The sequence below is a fragment of the Astatotilapia calliptera genome, chromosome 17, assembly GCF_964374335.1.
Source record: "Astatotilapia calliptera chromosome 17, fAstCal68.1, whole genome shotgun sequence".
In the NCBI taxonomy this organism is placed as follows: Eukaryota; Metazoa; Chordata; class Actinopteri; order Cichliformes; family Cichlidae; genus Astatotilapia; species Astatotilapia calliptera.
The window spans coordinates 33059797-33087463 of NC_137438.1; the positions used below are offsets into that span (position 1 = coordinate 33059797).

Below are 27667 nucleotides of genomic sequence, written 5' to 3' on the forward strand. Positions count from 1 at the left end.
ATTGTTTTTATTATTACCTCAGTTTCCGTGTGTTATGGATAATTTTTTATTTTGGTGCCGGTACTGGTTTTATTTTGTTGTATTTATCCGCGACACCTTAAAGGCCGGTCCGTAAAAATAAACCGATCCGTGCTGCAAAAAAGGTTGTTTTTTTTTTAAAACATGCTTTTTTCATTGAGACATCGGTGAACTGATCCTAAAAATGTCTTGAGATTAGATCTTTCATAGCGCATGGATATTTTTCTGCGGGTATGAAACTTTTGTCAATGGATTATGAAAAAAAATCAAGTTTGTTGGATGAATGTAGAATAGGGCTCAAATGCAAAATAAGACAAGACAAAGAAAGTGAATTTAACTGTTTTTTTTTACAGTACAAATTTATACAAGTATGTCAACCTGTTGTAAATTTAGCAGCACCAAGTCAAATATCTGCTACAAAAGAAAAATTTACATAGCTGAAAATACTACAAAAACCGATCATGCTGGAGAACTGAATCTCTGCTCTCCACAAAATATTCTCATCAAAAAGAAGATTAAATAATAAACCCCTTGTTAACCATTTTCACAATGTGAGACGAGAATAATTTTAAATAAAGAACGTGTTTCTTTTGACAAAACTTAACAGAACGTTTTCTTTATAATTGATAAATTCACACAGAAAACTTGAAGGTAAAAATGGTCCGTTCAAAAATAACACTGGTCATTCCTGCAAAGGATGTCCTCTCTCCACGGCGGCCTGTTTTCTCCATGCTTACCTCCATGGTTTCGGTTTGAGCTGCTGAACAATCCGGACTTCAAACCGTCAAGCCTTCCTCCTCTGTCTCACATTAACGCAGCACGTCCGGCTGATGCGTCAGTAAGATGAGCTGTGATTGACTGCCGTCTTTGAAATTTTATGACCCGACTGGGATGTAGAGGGAGTGGTTGAGTCAAAGGTGGAAGTTTCAGGCTGCCGGATGACGTCGTCTAGCTCACTGATGAATTGTTTGAGGTCCTCTAGGCAACGTTCACGGATCTCCCCGAGGTTTTCACGGAGAGGAACCTGCAGCTGCTTCTCCAAGTTGGGATCTTTAGCCACCAGCATCTTCACCACCATTCCGAACGTCTCGCAGTCCTGACGATACACCTGGTCGAGTGAAAAAAGATGAAATAAAATAAAATAATACTGAGAGACGAACAAGAGGAAAACTTTACCTTCAAAAACCACTGAGCAGACATTTCCACCCTTTTTCAGTTTAGATTTAGCTATGTTAAGTGTTACCAGGCACAGCTTTGAGAGAAAAGCTCTTAATTGAGGGGATGGGGAGTTGTTTCCTTCCTGCTCTACCTGTCGCCTAGGTGTAAATACTCCAGCGTCACTGTGCCTAAGCTGATCACTCTGGTGCTAACACACCTCATACAGCGCCAAAAGATTAACACTCTTCCTCTCAAGTTTAATAGGGGCACTTGATATGGGACAGGGTAGCCGAAAGACGCAGTAAAAACTGCACTTCAGTGGTAGCTCGGAGGCTTGTAACAGGTGTTAGAGGGACAAAGAGGAGGTGCTGGAATCTAGTTTGGGAGCCACCACTTCACACTGAGCCTATAATGTCTCAAAACAATGGAGGGAGCTTGTGCTTCCACACAGAGTGGTTTGATTTGCAAAATACCAAAACAGAGATTTGCTTTTAAGTCATGATCCTTTAAATGAGCTGAGAATGAAGGGGAAAATATCATTCTGCTCAACTGAAGATAATATTTATGGGCCCATTTCACATTTTGTAAGGGAGGGAAAATATTCAGGAACACAAGGGCAGCTTTTATTTCTTATTTTCTTGAGTTTTTGGACGTATATACATTTGAGACGTAAGATGCATTTTAAAAATCACACACAAATACCCTTTCTAAATAAACACTTTGTCTATACTTTTGCCAAAATAACTACAACCTCTGACAAACTCGATGTGGCTCTCTAATCTCTACCACACTATTTCATGACGGTCGAAAGCTTAAACTTCGACAGCTACCTACAGCCTTTGATCTTAAGTGGGCCAATTACACATTTAATCCCTAACATAAGAAAAAGAAGTGCTATCTCAACATCATGACTTGCATGATAAATATTTTACTTATTTACCCCGGTGTAGTATGAATGACCATGGGGGAGGTCTTTATCAGCAGCCAAATCTTTAAAACCTATGAAAATACATTTAAAAAATACATTTAAAAGTCTAATACCTTGGCAATTTTGGCTATCTATGGGCCAGATTGGAGTCTTGCTCAGCTGGTTCTGTCCCCTAGGCCCTATCTTTGACACCCCTGGTTAAAAACACAGGGGGAGAGAGCTGATTCAACAGTTTGTTGGGGTAGGTTGAAATGTAACGACCACATAAACTGACATTAAGTATAACTATAGGAGGGAAGAAAAAAAACAACAACCAAGACAATCTGTTCAAGTGAAATAATTGTTAGGTTCCTATTTCTTTCCATCTCCTTGGTTTATTTGATTTTGTTGTTTTTCCAGACTCAAAATGATATGTTGGTCTATTTTTTGCCAGTATACTCAAATACTTTTTTACATATATATTTGTATGTAACTCTCTTCCATGCCTAACTACAGATACAGCTGCCTAGTATATCAAGCTTCAACTGTACGTGCCAGTCTCATACAAGGAGATGTCCAGTGACAAGGGTTACGAGTGGACATGTGTGTTTATACATATGCCCACACGCCTGTGTGTGTAAAATTAGGCTAGGGAGGAAGGGAGAGTTTCATTCACCAGATACCAACGGTGGCTTCTGTGCTGCGGGGCTTTCTAACTCGCTGGCTTATTTATAGATTTTTCACCAGAACAGAAAGTGTGCTTGGAGAAAAGCTCACAAATAGAGATCGCCTGTCAAACACAGTTATTGTCCTTGTTCTCCAACAGATGGCAACTTTCCAAAGTATGCATTAAACTAGGACACTGTGAGTGCACTATCTATCATTATCAGTAATTTTTAAGAAAGAAAACCGGAGCCAAACCAGTTTGCCTGTTTTTATTTTTGTACTTTTCCACCAAGTTTGATTTCACTATGAGAGTTTTTGCAAACCCTTGCTGACAATGCTTTGAGCACAAATGGGAGGAAAAATGAAACATTTCTATTTTTGCGTAGGAGCCATCCACAGTGAACAGTCAGCAGAAGACAAATAACGGAGGTGTAATACACTGCTCAAATAAAAAAAAATTAAAGGAGCACTTTTTAATCAGTATAGCATCAAGTCACTTAGACTTCTGGGATATTGATCTGGTCAGTTAAGTAGCAGAGGGGGCTCTTAATCATTGTCAGCTACTTTGGTGTTAATGAAATTAACCAGCAGTGCACTAGAGGGGTAAAAAATGATACAACCACCAAAAGACGAATGGTTTTAAACGTGGAGGGTAAAACCAAGCATGAGGTGAGGGGATACCTGCACTTACAGTGGTTGCAGGTATTACCAACTCCTCCAGGATGACAGGTTTGCTGTGTCTCCCAACACAGACTCAAGAGCAGATATACACAAGACTGTTACAGATAACTTAAAAATGGTAAATGGTCTGTATTTGTATAGCGCTTTACTAGTCCCTAAGGACCCCAAAGGGCTTTACACATTCGGTCATCCACCCATTCACACACTGGTGATGGCAAGCTACATGTAGCCACAGCCACCCTGGGGCGCACTGACAGAGGCATAAATTTGCATTTACTCAATAAATCTTTTCCTATTGAAGGTGTGCTAGCTGAAAGACGTCAGCTTGGTTGCAGCTTGTTTTAACATTTGCTTGAATAGTAAAACACAGCCTACAGGACATGCTTGTTACACCTGATCTAAAATGCGATTTAGTAATGATGTAAACTAGGAAAAAACTAAATTACTTTCACTTAATTTAGATTATCTTAATTTCACATTGACTACGGGAGCAGTGCCAACTCAAACACACAGATTACCTGTAATAACAAACCAATACCTGTAATTAGAAAAGAACAGTGGTTAACTTTGATTTTACTTGGCTCTAAAAACTGTTGTGTTTTCAGGCTGACATAATTACTCATTTTTAATTGGACAGCATTGGGAAATCATATTTCCTACCAACCCCATTCAGATATTTCTAAAGCTTTATACACAAACCTACTGAGGGATTTACAGTACAAACAGCTTATGCAACCTTATCCAGGTCTCTTGTTTACAAAAGCAGCTGATGGGAAATGTTCAATAAATCATTTTACAGGAGATTTGTGGGGAACACTACAAAACAAATTCAAAAACACAGTCTCCTCTGGGCATTTCTATACATTCCTCACGCACAATAAACAATTGAGCAGAAGATGTTACACAACTGATAGCCCAAGCAGACCTGCGACAGCCACCATCCCCAGCACAATGAATGTAGTTACAGAGCAATGGCCTTTTTGGTTTTTCATCATCTGATAACAGAGTGGACCTATCAAACGTTTGAAGGAAGGATCCAATCAGTGAGTGGTCTACACCTTCTGTGAATACAGAGCGAGCTGTTTCTAAACAATGTGCTGACAAAGTTCTTCCTGCAATCCGTCCCGTTATCCAACCAGGAAGGAAAGGAGCACGTCTCGACTTTGGGTGGGGTTGTTTGAGAAAAAGAGCATCTTGCTCGCTGTTCACCCCTGCAGGACAAATCCTTTTTACAAATCTCGCCCCTGAGCGTGCTGGGCTTTAGAAATGAGAGAATCGGAACAAATTTTAAACATTAGAGTTGGCACCTCAGTCCAGCTCTGTCATCTTTGCACGTAAAAAGCCCTCAAGAGGCTGGAAGTGTCTGGCTTTCTGTCAAATACATTTAGATCCCTCAACAAATGAAATAAAACTCCCTTTGTACGGCAATCTGGGCCTACGAGGAACAAAACATAATACCCTTGACTGCCTCTCATGCCTTGTCACTCACTATAACCGGTTAGTCTGTCCTGTGGCCAAAGTCAACTCTGACAACCAGAAAGGGGGTTCAGACTATAAGTCAAGAAGACCAACTTCACTTAGCCACGCAAACAAAGTTTAGATTATGACCTGGATAGCTTCTGAGGGGCTTCTGGATTCTGTGCATTTGTGGCTGTGTGTACAGAAGAGATGGCTAGACCAGATTGGGTGCAGAAAGCCAAACATCTGGCTGACACTTGTAAAATGGCTTAACACGAGTGCCCACACCAACAGGAATACTGCTGCTAATTTAAAGAGCACATGAGAAAGTGACTTTGTTATTTCAGAGCCAAAAAAAGAAAGAAAGAACAGCTTAAGTATGTTTAGCTGTGGGTCAGAGCAAAATGGGGCGTTAAAACTGGTCACCAGACAAGTGCTTATACAGCTTCCAGTGACTGCTCGGTTTGTCTGCCACCTCAGAGAGTAAAAGACCATCATGTGAAAGCAATTCTCTGCGATGCTTTAAAAATACAGCCTTTTCTATTTCAGTCCATGATCCTTCTTTTATGTGAGAAGAAAAAAATCTTGATTCAATTACTCATCTTCTGACCTCAGCTCTGGGATAAACAGTTTAGTCTCTCATGGAAGAGGAGAAGAGCTGCCAAATCGCAAACGACCTACACATACGGACGATCTGAAGATCACAAAAGCCAGAGAAAGGCACAGGGAAAACAAAAAGCTGCAGCTGTCAATAGAAACTGATGGTTATCTAAGAATCGCAAATCCTGAAAGGAAATACTGAAACCTCATATCCCTGTGAAAACGCAATACTTTATCCCCTCTTCGTTTTCATTTCAAACTGTTTATTATACATGTATACCTAGATTTGAATCACCACATTAGAAGATAGCAGAGAATTATGAGTAATACTGATGATGGCAGTAAAGTACCTACAGATTGCTGACACGGGTCTTTGTAATCATTCTAAAATAACTTTCCATAATACCTGGAAACATGAAATAATGCTCACATAGCTCAGACGTTATAAAGTTTGCTGTAAAAAAATGAGAGAAGACACAGACAGGCTATAAAACAGGCGTGAAGCTGCAGCGTCAGCAGTAATGCTGTTACAGCCTATAGGCTCTGTGCTGCAGCTCAATGTGAGGGCGCAGTCTGTGCTCCAGGGCAGAGCTAGCTCAGGTTTAATGGTCTCAGTTAAACCACCAGCAGTGCTCACTGGTGCAGGAATGGCCTTCATTAGGTAACAGAGCAGAGCTGGAACCTCGAGCCTGGGGTGTTTTTAAGCTCTGTTAAGCAGTCGACCTCTCGGTTTATTTTATGCACGGCTCTTTACAGCGAATAAGCCGTTCTTAGCTGCTTCCTTCATTTACGTGTCCCCTGTACCCTGTATATCATTCTAATGTTTCTAAACCCCGGTGTGCAGACCGCTTCATGCGCGAGCATTTGCAAAGATGAGTCAGACGCCGAGGGGGCCATGCTTGAGCCGTGTGCGATATTAAGCAGATATTTTGTATAATGAGCGGTTTATGCAGTCAGTGAGTCAGGATGGAAGATTAAGAGAAGCTACCAGGAAAATGCTGGCAACTACAGACACCGGCCTCCCGTTTTTTAAATAATTAACTGTTTCTCTAAATGTGGCTGCAACAGTGAAGTTTTTTAGGGGGTAGCAGTAGGTACTCAGCATTGTGACTGGAAGACAGCAAAGTTAATTTCCTGCCTGTTACGAACATAATAGGTGGCTGTTTCAGTAGTGCCTATCCAGTAAAGCATGCCACATGTGAGTCAGAGAACCCAAGGCCACCATATGCATGGGAATGTGGTGCCAAGAGTACTGAATGTGGTCTGCATTGCCAAAGTTGACATTTATAGAAAAGTCTGACAAATTCGTAGTTTTTAATGAGAGGGTTTGGGCATACAGTGATTTTTCCTTCCCAAAAAGAACAACTGAGAACAGAACACCTTCAAATTTGTTTAAACATCCTTGGAATACATTGTGATTACCAATTTAAAATCCTGTATAGGATATAAATCCAAATCTGACTTTTATTCTTTGCTAGAAGCACAAGAAAACTGTAAATAGCCTGCACTTATCCACAGGTTTCTACAAAGTACTTTACAATGTGTTTCACATTCACTCATTAACACACACACTATAACTGCTGGTAGAGCTGCCATGCAAGGTTCTTGCCTGCCATCAAGAGCAAATTACTTGTCTTGACCAAGGAAAATACGCAGGAGTTTTAGAATGAGGCCTGTGATTAGTGGACAACATGCTGTATCACCCCAATCAGAGAACTTGTGGAAAGGTGGGTCAGAAAAACGCAATGATGTGAAAATTTGAAGTATTAGAAAAAAGTACCTTTTCTATCTCCTGGGCTTTGGCTGCGATGGCAAGGGCTCGTCGCTCGTGGAAATTGTCTGTAGATTTTTGGCTCTCTTCCACGACGGGAGCTACCAGTGGCTCTTCTTTTTCTCCTTCTGGAGGGGGGTTTTCCTCCTAAAGGAAAACAACAGGAAGGTGTGAGCTGCAGGGATATTTAAGGAAAACTAAGAAAGCAGCAGAATGGTTATTCCTAACAGAACCACTGCCATGAAACATTTATGCCAAGAAATCATAAAACCATTCAATATTTTAAAAAGCATACTACGGTACTACTCTACTACAGCAATCAAACAACATTGAATTGTAAAGGATGTACAGTCAATGCTGTGCTACGACATGACCTACTGACTCTTTAACTTTGAAGGAGACGTGGTTGATGAGGCATACAGTAAAGCTGAAAAGCCAGAGTGGACTCAGTGGAAAAAACAACAACACATACACAGAATTTGCAGTATAGAAATCTATACCTGAGGCATGAAATATAGCTAGAGCCTATATTTTAAAATGTTTGTTACAGATCAAAACTTAGCTTAATATTAATGTTGCTTTTCTACCCAAGCAGTAACCCTGCAGTTTAGTAGAACCAATCTATAACACGGAAAACCATAAAACTCACATTTTAGCTGTGTTAAGACAGAATCTTCAGAGCAAAGAAATCACAGCCAGACAAGCCATGATTAAGCATCTAATGGGCAAATTGGAAGCCAAGGCATCCATAAATACTACCGAGAAAGCCACAAGAGAGATCTAAGGGAAGAAATGAGGCCGACTTGGATGGGTGGTCAATTTCTTTTGCTCATTTCCTGATACTATTAAAGTTTGAAGGCCAAGGAGCAGAACTGCCCAACCATGACTAAAGTCCACTCATACATTAAGGGAAACAGGCCACGGCAACTAAGTCATACCTCATCCATAGACGACTAGAAAGAAATTACAGGAGATGGTACATCACAAAGCCGAGTGCGGTCTAAAATAATAATAATAAAAAAAGCACAGTGCAAAGCATCATCCAATTATTCCTCCTTCCAATACTCTCCCTGAAGCTATGCTTGGGAGAAGTCCCGTGTATATGCTTGGACTTGTATGAAAGATCGCATCTACTGCACCTCAGCAGAAAAATATCCCTTGTCTGAGTCTCTTTATTTCAACTCGCAAAGCATAGCCTAACTTGGAAATCGTGCTCTGCTCTCAAGATAAGGCTCAAAATAGATCTTCTGTTAACTGTAATAAATCAAAACATTATTGTTTCAGCAGAATGGGTAAACTCTGACAAAGAAGTGGAACTGAATTTTGTTCTTGGCTGTAAAATGGAGAAACAGCACTGGACTTAATATTGTTCTATGTAATAGTTTGGACATCATCACGCTGATGTAACAGCTTAGTTCTTCAAAATGCTTACAGTTTGAGCAAGCATCACAAAGTTCCTCAGGATCTCGCTCTTTGCAGTCTATTCAGCACGTGACTTTTTAAAAAAAAACTTAGCAAACTTTAGAGGCCAAAATTCAAGAGCTATGACATTTCTGATCACTGCAGCACGCTCATCTGCTGGCTCATACTCTGATCATCCAGTCATCCTAAGTCTCTCATAGCTATATTCAGTTGTTTGTTAGGTTAAAGTAGTGGAGTGGCCAACCCAATGACACTGCCATTCCTGAATGCATGCTGCTAGAATTCCTAAAAATATCATAGTGACTGAATGCCACTCTACAACAGTGCTTTGAGCATTTGTATTACTTTTTCCTGCTTCCTTCAGCAGATCTGTGCCCTTTACTGGTAAACCATTACACTCTATCTAGCAGGAATTTGTTGTGTTGAGATGAAACCTGCCGATGACCTCCCTGCCCACCCTGCCTTGAAGCCAGAGCCGGTGGTGGTCTTTAGGTCCCGTCTTTGGTGTCTCCTGTCTGGGATGGCTCCAGAAAGCCTATGTGTTTGTTGAATCCCCACAGCAGGCAGTGACCAGGACCATTAGTGCAAAGCTTTACTGGGGGCACAGCACAGGCCTTTCATCTTGGCCAAGGTTATGGGTTTGTGCCCCGAGAACACACAACAATGCACCACAGGCTAGATCAAACACAGCAGCAGAAGCACCAGTGTGCATGTATGTGTGTGTGGAGGGGTGGGGCGCTGAGTAACTTTCATCACAGCAGTTGATTTGGTGGTGGTAGGTGGTTCTGACAAAAATGATCATTAGAAGGAGAAGAAAGAACTTTGTTTATATGCTGCATCTTGTAATTTCTCGTGTATAAACCCGAGGGTGACTGTCTGGTTATTTGTTACTCAGCTCACGTGACGACATTGCCTCCACTGGGAATTTGTACGAAAAATCGAGCCCTCCTTGCCTGTAATGGTTGGCTTTGCCATCTGAATCAAGTGTGTCCAGCACTTGAAATGGCACTTAAATGTCAAGGTGAATTTATGTCTAAATTCTTCACATGTACAAGCCATAAACGCTTGTCAGCAATAAAGTTTAAGTTTGTCATTTTCAAAGCAGTGAACTTGATAAAAATAATTTTTTTTCAGAGTGAGCAATCACTAAATATTTATCACAGAAAGTAAATGCATCATTTGTGTACATTGTGCACGGCCCCTTTTTGATGTGTGAAGGCAGGAAAGCAACAATGTAGAGTCACAGCAGGATGAGATCCGCTGCAATACAGACTCTTAACATTCTGAAACATAACAAAACATAAAAGAAATCATCTTTCTTCCAAACAGCTGAACTCTGTGCGCCCTTTTGTAAAAACTACTTACATGTTTCTTAAGCTGCACATAAAAGGTAGATGAACCCAGAGCTGCTGAGGGGTTAACAGATCACTTCAGATACACTATTGTTGGTGTGAGGAGAGGAACAAAACGGTGAGCAATTTAGTCCACCATACTTGGGGAAAAATAAGTGGACGAATATGAGCTGGATAACTGAAGGTTAACGGTATTAACATTTGCCAAGCTCTTTATTTTGACTTTTTTAGTCCTAATAACTTTTTAAAGCTGTGTTTGTGTGTGTAGAAAACGGGAACATTAGGCTAATAACATACATTAGTCAACTGAATGGTTGTAGCGTGTCTAGACAGTAAAACTGTGGAACTTTTAACTGTGCTGACTGAATAATAAATAGGGCAGTGATAAAAGCTTCGTGCACTGCACAGGTCCTTGATCGTTTAATTATTTCCTGTTTCATGTTAGGGAAAAGATTATTGTTGTTAAAAGGTTTTCAGAGCAGAGCTTGCTGAGGTGTCAAATATCTGATATGGATATATATCACTTAACCCAATTACTTTATTTTGTGTATATTTAAGGGCCATGACTAAAACTGTGATATTTTAAAAAAGAAATGTTTCTATTTTACAAAAAAAAAACCAACAACTTGATTATGGGATCATTTTGACATCCAGATAAACAGTTGCTGGCATACATGCATACAGAGACTCCATTTAGAAGAGGTAATGTCATTACATTGGTACAAAGTATTTTTAACCCTCACACAATCAGCTATAATAGCAAAACCTTTTTAAGTTGCCAGAGCATGCAAACACACACAAGGTGTTGACCTGAATCTTGATAAATACCGATTCCCTGTGAGCCCGATGCCCCATATTAATTTGTCACAATCACGAGACCCATTCCCTGCGTCATCAAAAGGAAACTGAGGGCCTGCCAAACGCAGTTAGACGTGCTCTTTAAAAGTAAAAGTAAACTATTGTTCGTTATAAACGTGTAAATACATCCCAGAGTTACACAGGCACTTCTTATGACTCTGTGGTTACGATCTTGTGATAAAGTTGTGACCCGGGCTACTGATTTCTCCTCTACACTTCTGGGTGGTCACAGCCACATGTACTGCGCCTAATCACAACTGATTGTATTTACACTCCTCTGCATAGTTGGAGATGGATGACATCAGCAAAACACAACATTATCAGCAAAACAATCAAGAAATATCCACATTTGACACAAAAAGTTGTTTTTTTTTGTTGATACCTGAGCCCTTTCCCCCGTATCATTACAAATTCTTGTAACTGAAGTCCGCTTACAACAAAGTTAAACAAAGTGGAGGCCCGATGGCTTTTATGCCCTGCATGAGGACCACTTTAAAACCCATTAACATACTTTGATGGGACTCAACACTTATTAGGAGGATGGAATTTAAGGACTTCCAGATGTATCCTGCTGTACAGTGACATAGGCAGACACCATGGTATGCAAACAAAATAAAGCACAGAACATCTGAGACTCCACTGCTGTACTTACAATATTTTTAAAAAAACAACACAATTTAGAAAAACCCTTTAATGTTTTTGATCCTTCATGAAAACCTCAAGAAAAACAGTACCTTGACAGATGTTGCACTCTGTGGGGATCCCTCTCTTGACAGGCCAGGAATTTTGTCTATAGAAATTGAAAAGTAACAAAAAAAAAAACAGTAAGACTGAAGTTAGAGTAAAAAAAGATATTTGGAATAACAAAATAAGAAATGAGAAAAAGGTGAAACGACGAGGGAAGCAGAAATTCAACTGAAAGAAGACAAGCAAGTCGGTCTGGAAAGTAAGTATGGGGGTGCTTATGGATATCGCAGCCTTGTAAATGTGTTGGAAGTCTGGTTCCAGGATCCAGTGAGGTACCTATACTAGAAGGCCTGGAACAATCAAGAAACACAATGGTGCTTTGAATCTCATTGGCTGAATGCACGGCTCCTCTCCAGTCACTGGAGGAGGAGTTTCTTCCTCTACTGACTTTCCTTCTATAAGAAAAACACTACGCTGTCCAAAGCCTTGTAATCAACTCTACTAACAAACTTCAAGCACCTAGAAATGAAACAAAAAACACTCCGGAGTGGCAGCTTTGGCTTCAGGAATATCCATCAGACATCCTATACCCTCTCCCCTCTACTTGCGCACACGACCTGGTGGCATCTTTATGAGGCCTGACAAAGTGGCAGACAGAACGGAGAGCAAAGCTGGCTGCTGGAGACATTAGAAACCCTCTCTGTCTCTCTCAGGTTACGCAGACTGTGAATAGATTAGGTTTGACAACTGTAACTTTTCAATATATCTGAAACAAATCCTCTGCATGTCATCTCATCTTACTTTTTAATTCATTACCACTGAACAAACAAAGGAATGCATGGCTATACATTTTGAAATATAATCCAGGAGAAGTGGCTAATTTGTCTATTAACTCATCAAACAAGACGTAGTCTATCCAGTCTTAGACAGCTATACTGAACTGTACTTACCGAACATCCTGCTCTGAGAATAAGTCTCTTCATACCCTGTTGGAAGACCAAACCGTAAGGTCACCGGCCAAGTACATCACAATTGGTGGGGTTTTCTTATCTAAAAGCAACCTATGGAGCATACGACTACTCTAATGCTTCCCTAAAAATATTTACTCTTAAAACCCGTTCAAATCATGCATTCAGATGGCAACATTTTGCCATGTTAGCCATGAAAACTGCTAAGCACTCACTTCGTGAGTGAAAAAGCGCCAATCAAATGGAAATTTAAAAGAAAAATGACCGGCGTTGAAGATGGCAGTGGACCTCAAAAGAAACAAAACCAACCTCCCCCCAAAAGAAAAACAAACACTGGTGGAAACAGGGGAATTTGAGGGATTAGAGACAAGAATGAATAAAGAACATGCACCGCACACGGAGATACTTTAGCACTTGTGCATTTTACAGTACAGTTATTTAATAATTTTTGGTGGTCTTACAGGAAATCTATTATGTGGACTTGGTTTTCCATAACATTCCAAGTGAGAGGGTGGGACTGAAAAAACAAAGAGCAATCCATGATGCTCTTACATTATTCAACCACTTTCTAGATAAGCTGTAAAATTCACTGTTCCCACACAGTCATCTTATCAAATGTATTTCCAGACAAGATGTATTTGTAGTCATTAAAGTGTAATATAACACTAAATAATATATCTGTGATGAAAATGTGTTCAATCGGAACACCTCTGACATTTTAAATCATTTTTAACATTACTTTATAAAAGTGCAGGAACCATGAAAAGTGCTAATGTACCTCGGGTAGTGGAAATGGCATTTACCACAATACAGCAGTCTGTACTAAACTCTAATTCAGAAACTACTTTCATGATATAACTTACAAAAGACCTGGGTGAAAAAAAATGTCTGTGTCAAAAAGTTTCCTTTGTAAAATACTTTTTCTTTTGAGAGGCGGGTCGACTCTCAAGTCACTGAAATTTAAAAAGCCTGAAGTCTTCTGTTCCTGCATCCTTCTCAAGACAGAACACAAAATGACAAGGATGCAAGAAAGGAACAACAACCCAGCTTACTGTCACCCAAGTCTAAGCTTATTTACATAGCTCAATGTACAGACCCAAAGTGTCATGTCCACTCTGTTGAGGAAAGAGTGCCCCCCAGAGGTGCTCAGAAACACCCGTGTGACCCTCTGGACCATCCACACCTGAAAAGCCGGTCAGCCAGGTTAACAGCCATGGACAGACAGTGAATAACAGTAAAATAAGAAATGAAGGATGGAAGAAAAAATATATATAATCCATTTCAGAACAATGCACATTTTAGGAGCTGAACTTAAAACATGACCTTGAATCAGGGCCTACAGGCATACACAGATGACCTTATTTACTTTTGTGCTCTGGATAGTTAGTATAAAATTTAGCTTTCCAAATGAACGATGTTTACTCAGAGGCTGTGTCTCCTCTTCCTGAGTTAAGGCAACAAATGGCTTATGAGTAGAACTTGTCAGTGGAAGCAGTGACTACACTTTCCACTCCATTTTAGCAGTGCTGTTACATAATTTGTTCCATCAGCTGGATTGTTAAGACCAGAACTAATTACCTTTATACTTTAGTATTTATTAATGCTGTGCCACTTTATTGAATTTATATTGTATTAATCTGTGTTACCGACTTATTAAGTTAATTCCACATGTTATGGTGATTTGCTTTGGAGTTTTAAACTCTTATCAATATTGTGATGCCAGTAAAAGCACAGCATACTGCATCAGGGGGCGGGAATCTAAGATTTCTACATACTCTTGCCTTGCTGTGAGGGGAAAGGAAGGCTCTTGGCTCTGTCCGGTGAGTATCCTCTGCTGCTGACGCTGGAGCCAGAGCGGCTGTGCGGGGAGCGGGCCACCTCTCGCCGCACGGGAGAACGATCTCTGAGGGGAGGAAACGGGGCTGCCTTTCTCCTGTAGTGGTCTCTGTCCTCCCTGGGGAAAACAGGGGAAATGTGAGCCCTGCCAAAATCTGAAAGGTCCAAACATTGATAGCTTTTTCTTTTTCTTTTTTGTGAATTATCTGAGGTTAAAGTTATTCCTGATTGCAATCTAATAGCAGCAATTTACATCGGCCCAATGACGGGTCCACCTCTCTCACTCATTTATGTACCAACACAGAACAATGCTGCCACCTAGCACTGTAAGGTCATTCTGCTGTGTGCAACAAATTCCTGTTTTATGTTTTATTTATGCTACCCATATCCGTTTGCAGAGTTATTTGTGGAGAGGCTTTTTAAAACCATAATTTCCCCAAAAGACCGCAAAAACTGCCCTTTTGACTTGAACACTATTGTTCCCTTTAATATTTTAAAACGTGCATCCCAAACATTTTCATTCAAAGATCACAGTAGCTGTTGTTGCTAATCAAACACTCCCTCTCTGGCTGTAACTTCACCTATCTGCAACGAAACAGCTGCACAGTCAGACGATGGTAGCACCTCAGGCAGGATGTAACCACCCATTAAGGTTAGTAATGTTTGACGCTTCAAAGTGAGTTTTATAATAATAATAATAATAATAATGGATACTTTATTGATCCCCATGGGGAAATTACTTGTTTTTCTCTGCATTTGACCCATTCACTCAGTGAAGCAGTGGGCAGCCCACTAAGCAGGCGCCCGGGGAGCAGTGTGTAGGGACGGTACCTTGCTCAGGGGTACCTCAGGGTAGCCGTTAAGTGGATTCAAACCGCCGACCTTCCGATCATGGGGCGACCACTTTACCTACTGAGCTATCCCTGCCCCATGGGGGCACCATGAGCATCTTGCTGTTCTGAAACCAGATATAATGAGACGGGGGTGGACCTGACCCAGAAAGTGAGGGACAGTGCACCTTGCTTTAACTTCCTTTTTTTTTATCCTAATGAGGACCATCATTTACAGTATGAGCATTAATTAAGACAATAGAGTCAACAGGAAAGTGGCTGAGGTCACAAAGCAAGAAAAACAAGGGCTGTGCGTGTGTTATATTTAGTGCTTAACAAATTAATTAAACAATCACTCAATATAAGGTTTATGCCACAGCTGCCCTAAAATGTGGTAAGTAACAAAATCATTTTTACGTTCTATAATAGATAATCAAACGCTATGTGCAAGCTCTTTAATCAAAATTATATTTTTAATGCTAAAATATAATTGTTGTTATGTATTCATTTTCTAACTTACATAGTAAACCCACATTATTTTTTTTTACTTTTTAAAAAAACAAGATGCCTAGTTAGTTACTTGCATTCCTGAACATTAAAGTTTAAGTGTTTAAATGTTATGCCTGGTTTCCTAAAGAAGTCCAGTGTGTTAAAACTTGGGTATAAACAAGTGTGAATTTAGTTTAATACCCCAAATGATGTAGGAATTTTCAGTTTTAAACAAGTTGACTGATATCTAAAATACAACTGTGCTTTTTTTGTTTTTATGACAGGTGCTTTAACCTCCTAGGACCTGGCGTCCACATATGTGGACATCACATTTTTGGGTTGTCTAGACCAAAATACCCGTGGCAAACGCTGATTAGTTTTGCTCTACAGGGCCTGATATATACTTACGAGGACATTATACTGCCACAGTTCTATCAAAATTTAAAACGAATGTCCTCATATGCGGACCTCATTTTCCTCAGACACAAAAATCAGGTAAAAATAAAAATAAAAAAATCTGGTAATTATTTGTTTTTACATTCATCAGGTCCCAATTAGCCCAAATAGCAAAGAGAAATTAAAAATGCATGAAAGAGTTCGGGTCTTACGAGGTTAAAAATGTAGGTGCTATATATAATAAATTAAGACATTTCTTTATTGGCTTGACATGGTCTGCCATACAAAGTCATTAACAGGAATTCACTCTTACCCTCTGTCCAGGTTTAGTATGGCCTGTACTAGTGTGTCTTCCCCACTCTCTGGGAGCGCTCTGGGTGCTGGATAGATGCCTTGGCCTCTAACGCTATGAGGAGGTGGTGCACGGGCACTGAGGGGATTAACAAAAAATAAAAGAGACGCACACACAAGTTAGTGTTTGCAGATAAGCACACAGTGTAGTACATTGTGTTTATTTAGATTTCTTTGGGGAAATTTTGTAGAGTCTACAACACAACCTATGTAAGTGGCCGACGGTGTTGCTGGCATCTATGCTTGTGTGCTGAACATTATGTGATAGTGTGTTGTCTCTGTGTTTTATATGTGGTGTCAACCATGAAAAAAAACAAATAAAATGGTAGGACTTTTTCCCCTCCTGGTTCTTCAGTCTTTGTTGTGGTCAGTTTTATTTTTCAGTGGAGCAAACATGTTTGTCCCTCAAGATTTTCCACTTCTTTGAACATTCCTCATCTCCATCCTGCAATCTCTCTTCAGAAATGTACTGACATTTGTGAGTACTTAATTGACACTATAATTGCTATTACCTATAATGAGGTGATGATTGTTACTCTCTCTGATATATTCAATTAAAAAAGCTGCAGCAAAACAGTAGCTGGAGATGTATAGGAGAAATCAATGGTATTGAGCAGATCAACCCCAATGTGTACATTTCTAGGGAGGTGCATGTCAGGCTACGGTTCAGAAGGGTGTATGACACAGTTACGGCGTAGCCACAAAGTGAATTTCTCACTGAAGCACAAATCTTCAAAAAGGAATTCACATCTGCTAAGTGACCACATGAGACAGAGCTCTTTCAACAGCCACAAATCCAAGCCTTACTTCAAACAGGTTGACTGGACACATGCTTTCTGGCTAAAGATAAAGGGCAGCATTTTTCTTAGTATCAGTTGTGTAACGAACTATTAAGGAGATATATTGTGTATCTAAAACATGACAGGAAACAGAATTAACATCCAAATGGTCTAAGGCTACACTAGAAGGAGTATTAAGGGTGGCTTTAGTCCAGGAGATAGAGCAGGTTGGAAGCCTGGTGGTTTGGTCTCTGTCTGCCCCAGTCTGCATGCCAAATATCCTTGGGCAAGATACTAACCCCAAGTTGCTCACTGATGCACTGATCCGAGTATGAATGTGTGTGAATGTTAGATAGAACACAGTTTACCTCAGACAAAAATGCTTGCATGACTGGGTATGAATGGATGAATGAGACATGTTATATAAAGCGCTTTGCGTGCTCATCCTGTGCAATACAGGATATTTGCTTTGCAATAACAAAACCCTAAAATGGGAAAAAACATGTTTTGTGCTTTTGTCAAGAATTTTAGACAACTTAAACAACCATGCATCCGACGCAGCTATGAAAACAAAATCACTCTCAATCTTCCCCTCTTCTCTCTCTGCCTGCCTAGATTGGTCTATCCAGTGAGTACACTTTATACCCAAGTACTGTTCATAAATTTTGCTACTGTACAAACAGCGCATTTTCAAAATGCACCCATGTGTGACGACATAATACCTACAGGTCTCTTACCACATCTCAGTGTCAGGGAGGATTAAACTAATTAAAGCTAATCCTTCAACTTTTCACAAAGTGAACAAATTGTAACATAGACATGCAAGTTACCTCCGCTCTTTGTTGTTAAAGTCATAACACTGCAGACTCATCAGTTAGGTAACATGAACTGCATATATATTTTTTATTTTGGCAATAGCAAAGGAGCACAGATATAACTGGCAAACCTTATTGTCGTTTTTAATAATGAAACATGCACAATGCAAATGCAACATTGAGGGTTTTACTAAACTTTAGCGCACTAATTGTACCCCGATATTAAAATATTCTTAATAATGTTCAAATAGGCTACCTAGTACTATTTAATGTGCTATTATCACACATCAGCATTACACACAGGTAAAATTAATTTTGACTCATATTTGTTAATGTTATTTACAGCTAATTTGTGCTGCCTTTGTCTATTAACAGACAAAAATCATACTGAATTGAACCAGTATTTTGAGAGAATATTGTAAACTTGTCACCTAAATGTCTGCAAACCTAGTGTTTAGCCTAAATATAGACACTGTTTAGCCAACATTGCTAGACCAACAGTTGTGTAAACTAAGAGTCTGGAGAGCTCAGCAGAGACCACAAGAAAAGTAAATGAAGTAAGACAGGCCAATATGGGTCAGAAACAGACCACGACTCGTGATTGCTGGTATGTACACAAACATTACAAACACACCCCCCCTAAATCCCCCCCAAGTCCAACCAGAGAAACTAAACACAAATGACTTCCTTATAACATCAAGTGAATAGAACAAGACTGTCCCCTGCTGTCCAAAATGAAAACATTTTAATAAGCAACAGTCTAAATCCACCATCTGGCCGGGGCCTTTCTGTGTGGAATTTGCATGTTCTCCCTGTGTTTGTGTGTGGGAGGAAGCCGGGTACTCTGGCTTCCTTCCACAGTCCAAGAACACATTAGTGGGGCTACGTTAACTGGTGCCTCTAAATTGCCCATAGCTGTGAATGTGAGTGCGAATGGTTGTCTGTCTCTCTCTGTGTTAGCACTGTGTCAGATTGGCGACCTGTCCAGGGTGTATCCTGTCTCTCGCCCTATGTTAACTGAGATATTCTCCAGCCCCACTGCGACCCTGATAAGATTAAGCAGAAGAAGATGGATGGAATACTGTATGCATACAGAATGTGGCTGATAAGGCTAATATTAAAACAAATCCTAAGACAAACAGTTTACCCAAACTCCAAAGGCCGCGCTGTGTGGGAGTCATCCCTGGGTACTCTGTAAGGATAGTCCTCCTACACGACAAAGAAAATGTGAAGAAAAAAAATCATTCTTATTCGCCACTTCTATATTATTTGTTATCTCTTAAGACAGAAAAAACTCAGTATCTGGTTAAAAATAGTGTAAAATGACAAAAAGCATTGTATTTAATTTTGCATACATAACCCACTGATAAGTGACAAATGACAAACTAGCTGAAATGACGGATAGATACATTTACAATTTTAGAACTCAAATGTAAACACAAACTCTAAAGAGTAATATAGGGGGGAAAAGCAGAAAAATTAAAGAGCACAATCCCTATAAAGGGAATTTAAAAGTCTAAGAAGAAGAGTTCAATAGATGCCTATAGTACATATACGTTTCAAATTATCTTAAATTATATTGTTAACTACTTTGTCCTTGGATTGGCTCCTTAAACTTACAATATTATGGGAAATATCTAAACTGTAGAGACTTTGAAAAAGGTTGCTTGCTTTTGACTGAAAATATGTAGTTCACCTATTTGATTACAATATACCAAAAAAACCCCTCTTACCCTCCTTGAAGGTGGAATGGCTCTGCGTTCAGCAGGGAAATGAGGGCCATCTCCATGGTAACCCCTCTGATCTTCATGGTAACCCCGGGGTCCGCCTCCATTTGGGTAAAAGCGGGGACCTCCTTCATAATCATAGCCACCACGGCTGTAGTCATCTTCTGGCCTCCCAAAGGGGCCTCGTCGCTCAACCCCTCCAGCCGCCCGTGGGTATGGACCCTATATATATACACACACACACACACACACACACACACACACACACACATACCTTTTTAAAAAATTATATATGGTTTTTTTTTTATTCTTGCTCAGATTTTGTGAAAGAAAAGTCTGAGCCAGAGCTTATGGCAACTCGAAAATAAATCTTTAAAAAGATTCCTGGTGTTATTTTATTATTCACTCTCCATCCACAAAAAAATAAAAATAAAAATAATTAAAATTAAAAATCAGCAATTGTCAAGGGATAAATAAAGAAAAGTAATAAGGCATAATTTGCATGTGGGAATTATTAAATGGGATGCAGTGATAAAGAGGAGCTCACCGGCCTGTCTGTTAAAAAGCGCTCATCATACACCTCCCGTATACTCCTTTCTCGCCTGTAAGTCACTGAAACGGGCAAAGAGTGAAACATACTGTTATCACTAGCACTGTCTCTGTTCAAGTGTGGTCGGACTAGCTTCTTCGAGCTGCAATATTAATATAGTATTAAATAGAACTTTTTCTCAGAAGCCATCTGACATGAAATTGAGGGCCAACACAGATGACATTGTTCTATTTAGATGCCTTGAATCTTGTGGTTTCCTAATGTTTCATCTGAAACTGTCTGAAGTGAAGCACCTTTTTAGCCTCACACATGTGCAGGCTTCAACACAAAAGCAGCTTTTGCAAAAAGAACTTGTCTAATACATAAAAGTTTTGAATATTGGTAGAGGTTCTACATATGCACAGATTGCACAGGAGCTGCTGATCCAGTTCTACACTGCGGTCATTGAGTCTGTCCTGTGCTCCTCCATCACAGTCTGGTATGGTGCAGCCACTAAACAGGACAGGACTGTACGGGCATAAGAAAGGGTCATTGGCGCCCCCCTGCCCTCCATCCAGGATCTGTACCTCTCAAGAACCAGGAAACGTGCAGGGAAAATCATCACAGACCCCTCACACCCTGGAGACAGACTTTTTGATCTGCTGCCCTCGGGCAGACGGTACAGAAGCCTCCAGACCAGGACCACCCGACATAGGAACAGTTTCTTTCCCCTCGCCATCTCCCTTCTAAACAGTTGACCTGTCACACTGCTCCCACTGCCAGACTGCAACTGCACCTTATGTACATTCTGTAGTATTCATTCCACTTCATTTCTGTATTCTATGTATATAAGTTTAGATTGGTTATTTATAGTTGGTTTACACAGCTTTGTGTATGTACTTGTATGCATGTGTAATGTATATATAGACACGTGTGTGTGTGTGTGTGTGTGTGTGTGTGTGTGTGTGTGTGTGTGTGTGTGTGTGTGTGTGTGTGTGTGTGTGTTTATGTGTGCGTGTGATTTACATTGCAGTGCTTGAGAGCCTCCATCTACCAGAACCAAATTCCTTGTATGTGTCTGCACATATACTTGGCCAATAAACACAATTCTGATATGATTCTGATATGATCTCCCTAAACTAGTATCACATCAGTGTTCTCTAGTATGTTAGTGTTTAGTGTCTATTGTTTGTTAATAACTTACTTTTTTGTTTGTTTTATTTATTAAAAAAAATTTTTTTTTTGCTTTTTGGGCTTCTCGAAACGCAAGATCTTCAAAACAATCTGTAAAGAAAGTTCATATAAAGTGTTAAGACTTCAGAGCAGACATCAGCAGAAAACATCAAAGACAAGACAGGGCACGGTGTGAAATGCAAGTGAGGAGGCTGAGATTACTTTGTGCAGGTTGTATGACCTAACGTGGAGGTGAAAAAGAGAGTGCATGCAGGTTGGAGTGGGTGGAGTTGAATGTCAGGGGTGATTTGGATAGAAGAACAGCAGCAAGAGTGAAAAGAGATGGTCGTGAGAACTGATGTCATGTGTGGTTTGGAGATGGGGGCATTGACAAAAAGACAAGAGACTGAGCTGAAGGTGACAGAGTTGAAAGTGTTAGGATCTTCATTGGGAGTAACCAGGATGGACAGGATTAGAAATGAGTACATCAGAGGGATAGCTCTCAAAGTTAGAGGCAAGGCAGAGATTTTTGGACATGTACAGAGGAAGGATAGTGGATATATTGGACAAAGGATGTGGAAAATGGAGCTGCTAGGTGGGAGTAAAAGAAGAAGACCACAGAGAAGATTCATGAATGTAGTTGAGGAGGACGTGGAGGAAGAATGCTAATGATAAAGTAAGATGAAGGCAGATGATTCACTGTGGAGACCCCCAAAGGGAGCAGCCAAAAGAAGAAGACTGACCTAACGTGACATGTTAAAGTACATTTGATCCACAGTAACTTAGTCAATATAGCCATCAGCTTGATGGCAACTAAACACTATCATTAATAAATCATCACTACTCTTTGTGGTAAATTTACAACTGATTGCGATGTAAACCAGGCTGCTATCACGGCTAACTAGCTAGCTTCAATGCATGCACCAAACACCAGCACGCTTGTGTAGTAAGTTAATATATCGTTAAGGCCACCAACAAAATCCTTTGATATGTACGTCAGATTGCGGCTTCATCTACATAAACTATAGAGGTAAATAATTTAACTGAAAAATAACAAACCGAGCTTACTTTCCTCTGTCGCCCAGTTAGCTTAGCTTCTCCCGGTAGTTACGGTCGTTATTTACGTTGTTCACGTCATCAACGTGCGACGCACAATATACGGCGTTTTTTTCCCGTTTGCTGAACAACTGCTCCGTGTAAATAAAATTACACACCATATTTTTTAACAGCTTTGGCATTATTCTAACGGACGGTGTGGTGTTGGTAAGAACTACTGTGAAGGTAGGCAATTGCTCGAATTAACGTTAAATTGAATAATGCTGTGTTTATAGTGGATGTATTAAGCTGAACTGCTGGTTGTGTGCTTTATGACCATCATGTGTCTTTCAGAGTGTTTTATTTGTGTCCAGTATGAGCGGGGGTTTGGCACCAAGCAAAAGTACCGTCTATGTGTCGAACCTGCCATTCTCTCTCACCAACAATGACCTACACAAGGTAAGTTTGTCCCTGTAACTCTTAAGTGTTTGTCCTGTGCCACCACCACAAACTTGAAATTAAAAAAATAAGAGCAAATGTTGTAAAGATTTTCAGCTTTCATTCAAGGGATTGGACAATGGATTGCATTTATATAGCGCTTTTCGGGGGCCCTCAAAACGCTTTACAATTCCACTATTCATTCACTTTCACATTCACGCACTGGTGGAGGCAAGCTACAGTTGTAGCCACAGCTGCCCTGGTGCAGACTGACAGAACGAGACAAAGGTGTCTAGGAACTGCAGCTATTTTATGCTCCTGTTTCTGGGGCTCTGGATCTTCAAGAGTTGTTGAACAGAAGGTTAAGAAGAGAGGTGACCATCAGTGAGCAGCAATATGGCTTCATGCCAAGAAAAAACCCAAAAAACGCGGCGGATTCTTTGACAGTATTTTTTTTTAGAAGTACAGAGAAAGTCAGAAGGAGTTGCATAGTGGTTTTGAAGAAAGCATGTGATATGAACTGTGATACTGCATGAGGAAGTCACGAGGGGCAGAGTAGGATGAGTGCTTGGTTGCAGGACATGCATAAGGACAGAGACAGCGGTGAGGTATGTGGTAGGGATTACATTAGGGCTCGCCAGACAGATGAGGTCAGGCAGGAGTCTTTGTGGGTTATGATATTTGCAGAGGACATTGTGATCTGTAGTGAGAGTAGGGAGCAGATGGAAGAAAACCTGGATGGAACAGGAATGAAAGTCTTTCAGTAAAAGCAAGACAGAATACGTGTGAAGGGAGACAGGCCTAGCAGTGAAGGTGCAGGATAGAGGTAGTAAATGTGAATGATTTAAATACCCGAGGTCAACCAGAGAAGATTCATCAAAATTGTGAAAAAGATTATGCAGAGCAGGATGCTAGTGATAGGGTGAGATGGAACCAAATAATCCACTGTGGCAACCTCATAAAGGGAGCAGTCAAGAGAACAAGAAGATACATAAACGCTTCACTTTATTAATATACGAAATAGTTTTCAAGCAATGACTGCCTGACATTTAAAGTCATGGACATCACCAAAAATTGGGTTTCCTATTTTGTGATGCTTTGCCATGCATTTTCTTTTTGCCTGCTTAGATCACCATGGGAACTAAATTAAACACATGGTCGTGTGTGAGCGTGGTCTAGAGTATGTTATTTTCTGACTTTAGTTTTAAAATGGGCTGTATGTGGTATATTTTTATTAATACTTTTGATTTTTTTAGTTTTCTACAAGTATGATATAGAGTCTAAGGAATTTGTTTTATACATTAATGATCTGATATTTTTAATTACCAAGAATATTTCACTTTGATCTGGCCACAAAGAAAAGTGACTTCCACATCCCCATCATTAAGCTGTAGGACAGTGTCAGTTGATCAAGTTTAAAGTTTCAGAGCTCGAACGTGCAGCTTTTACATTAGAAATAAACAGCAGCACTGAGAGTGCACATGGTGGTAGAACCAATATATTAATGTATGAGATTAAGATAAATGATCTTCTGTAGCATTTGCTCTCGACTTATTTGCACACAGCTGATGCCTTTTTCTAGTTTTATTCTTTAAATTTCTTTATAGAAGTTTCTCACGTGTTCCTCAGATAATGTCTATAAATGAAGCATTTGGAATTAACTGAAGATGAGCCACATGATATATCAACTCTCCTTTTATGTAAGCACATAAAAAGCCTGAAGCAGAAAGCCTGACTTAACAGAGAAAGTTAATAACCACAGTTGTGACACCTGTGATCTCTGACTGGGATTTTAGGTTTTGTCAAGAGGCTTAAGCAAAGAAAGCTTGGCTTTCAGTTTAACTTCCTTCGTGGCACACCCCACCTCTGTCTTCGGTCATATGTTCGAGGGTTTTTCTATTTGGGTTTGTTGCCAGCAAAGTACATGCTCAGGTGAGATTAATTGATTGGCTCAGGCAGATCATTCGGCCTTCAAAAATTCCTGGATTGCATGCACATTATATTTTGGGTTACATTTCAGATTTAGTGCAAAGTGCCATCCTCAAATTCGGCATGGGCTTGAGGATGTCACTTTGTCAAGTTTATCTCTGTACTCTTCAGAATTCATCCAGGTCTTTCTATCTTCTGTCACCCATTGCTACTGGAAGCCATGCATACTCAGCCATCACCCATGTTTTACAGCGTGCTGTGAATTCTGAGCTTTAGTTTGGGAACATCTTCATTAGATTCTCTAGTGAATCCTACACTTGGATAATCTATCAAAAGTAGTTCAAGATAGTGGTGGACAGTGATGAACAGTGGTGAACCAGTGACGGGGTCATGGGTGGCCAAGGCTCACTGATGGACGTGAAAAGTGAAGCCTGATCTGGTCTGACCTAACAGATGAGCTGCTGTAGCTCAAACTGCCAAAACAGTTCATGCTGGTTCTGAATTGTGTCAGAATACACAGAGCATCACACGTTGTTGCCTATGGGGCTGCACAGCCCCAGACCAGTCAGGGTGTCCAGGCTGACCTGTTTATCACAGAAAGCGCCAACAATGGCGATGTGAGCATCAGAACTGGACCATGGAGCAATGGAAGAAGATGGTCTGGTCTGTGTTTGTTACCAGGGAAACACCTGGCATCAGGATGCACTATGAAAAGAAGCCAAGCTGACAGAGATTTCTGCTGGGACCTCTTGGGTCTTACCATCCATGTGGATGTTCCTTTGACACCTACCTAAGCATTGTTGCAGATCATGTGCACCCTTTCATGGAAATTGTATTCCTTCATAGCTGTGGCCTCTTTCAGCAGGATAATGCGCTCTGCCATAAAGCAAAAATGGTTAAGAAATGCTTTGAGGAGTTGGCCTCCAAATTCCACAGATCTCAATGTAATCAAGTGTCAAGTGGGATCTGCTGGACAAACAAATCTGATCCATGGAAGCTCCACCTCGCAACTTACAGGACTTAAAGGTTCTGTTGCTAACATCTTGGTGCTAGATACCACAGCACGCCTTCAGGGATCTAGTGGAGTTCATGGCTTGATAGGTCACCATGGTTGTTTTGGCAAAAAAGGAGGACCAGGCAATATTAGGGAGGCAAACATAATGCTATGTCTGATGTGTAGATGTGTTAAACAGGTATTACTTTATCATAGAAATGGTCATATGATTATTCCCCAACGTTGTCATCCAGATGTTTTTATGTTACCTAGCACACCAGTTTTTCTATGCATTCCAAGAACCTCTCACTGAAATAAATCACTGTGTGTCATTTCAGCTATTCAGCAAATATGGCAAAGTTGTAAAGTAAGTATTTTTTTATGTTATTTTATACATTTAAAGCAATGAATGATGCAACACAATGCGATAATTTGGTAGCTTTGAAGCGATGTAACAGTTACTGCCTCAGTCGTTTCCTCACAGGTATTAATAACTATGATGGTTTCTCTCAGGGTCACGGTGGTTAAGGATAAAAACACTCGGCAGAGTAAAGGAGTGGCGTTTGTTCTCTTCCTGGATAGAGAGTCGGCTCATAACTGTGCAAGAGCAGTGAACAACAAACAGGTGAGCCTGTGCAAGGTTATATACTGATTTTTCACTAAGCGTAACCCAGAGGCTTTCTGCCAGCGATGTTTCTGTAATGGATGCGAGCGAGTGAAATATTTTTGCCTCCCAGTTATTTGGCAGAACGGTTAAAGCCAGTATTGCCATAGATAATGGACGAGCAGCAGAATTCATAAGGAGACGGAACTACACAGACAAAAGTAGATGCTACGAATGTGGGGTCAGTAAATATCTACTTTTTACATTTCTAACTAAAGTTAGAAATGCAATTGTGATAGTTTTCCTGTATTTTCACAATGGCACATGTCAGGATTCCGGACATTTGAGCTACGCATGTCCCAAAAACATGCTGGGAGAGAGGGAACCTCCGAAGAAGAAAGAAAAGAAAAAGAAGAAAAAGGCTCAACAGCCCGAGCAAACGTATGTAATTTGTGACATATATATTTGTGCAACAGAATATATCACAGTACATCTACATTTTTATTTTTTTTATTTTTTTTACTTTTAGCGAAGAAGAAGAAGAAGAAGAAAGTGAGGAAGAGGGAGAAGACCCAGCTTTAGATAGCCTAAGCCAAGCCATAGCTTTTCAGGTAAGGGTGCAGAGACAAGAAATATCTACCTAAAAATATCTAGAGGTTTTGATTCAGAGGATTGCATTATGAGTTGCAAAGTTACATTATGGAAAGTCTGACTCAAAATAAATGAAAAACTGTCAGCACTGACATATTTGTTGTCTATTTGTTGCCCTCCAGCAAGCCTGTATTGAAGAAGAACAGAAAAAACAGAAGAGGCTGGCAGAGGATAATGCTCACGCTTCAACGTCGTCAGACTCCAAGAAGCCACGGATCAAAAAGAGCGCATACTTCAGTGATGAGGAGGAGCTCAGTGACTAATGGATGTATAGACTTTAATGTTTTATTTGGATAAATATGGACATTTTTTGAGCTGTTTTTTTTGTGCAGGTGTAAAATATGTTTCAAACTTTATCAAATGTTGATAAAGTTAGAATTGACACACAAAAAATTCAATGTTTTAAGTGTAAAATCAGATTTAAAAAAAAAAAAAGCCAAACAGTTTGGGTACTGCTTTGGCTGGTTGTAGATAAAATCTGATCTTTTTATATGCTGCCAGTTTTCTATTAAATGTCAAAGGTGATTATGAATATTTTATTTCAG

At 40.1% G+C, this 27667-nt stretch overlaps 2 protein-coding genes across 13 annotated transcripts; one reads left to right on the forward strand and one right to left on the reverse strand.

Annotated features, from left to right (window-relative positions):
* Positions 1–346: 346 nt before the first annotated feature.
* On the reverse strand, positions 347–22632 carry pphln1 (periphilin 1). Of its 12 annotated transcripts, XM_026146879.2 has the most exons (12): positions 22540–22603; positions 21503–21582; positions 20317–20381; positions 19776–19991; positions 19190–19251; positions 16411–16527; positions 14322–14500; positions 13643–13729; positions 12529–12564; positions 11626–11681; positions 7269–7406; positions 347–1126 (listed from the first exon to the last, which is right to left on the reverse strand). In XM_026146879.2, coding segments are annotated over exons 2-12 (1230 nt in total). In that variant the 5' UTR covers positions 21504–21582; positions 22540–22603; the 3' UTR covers positions 347–853. The 12 variants fall into 12 exon arrangements, with proteins under 12 accessions (XP_026002664.1, XP_026002667.1, XP_026002663.1 ...); XM_026146882.2 differs by lacking the exon at positions 21503–21582 and having other exon boundaries at positions 14328–14500; positions 22540–22632; XM_026146878.2 differs by lacking the exon at positions 21503–21582 and having other exon boundaries at positions 22540–22632.
* On the forward strand, positions 22596–27647 carry zcrb1 (zinc finger CCHC-type and RNA binding motif 1). Its single transcript, XM_026146887.2, has 8 exons — positions 22596–22752; positions 22861–22965; positions 26206–26234; positions 26381–26492; positions 26605–26712; positions 26803–26912; positions 27001–27082; positions 27245–27647. Exons 2-8 carry the CDS (start codon positions 22882–22884, stop codon positions 27383–27385), a joined length of 666 nt encoding a protein of 221 aa, XP_026002672.1. The 5' UTR covers positions 22596–22752; positions 22861–22881; the 3' UTR covers positions 27386–27647.
* The last annotated feature ends 20 nt before the right edge of the window (positions 27648–27667 follow it).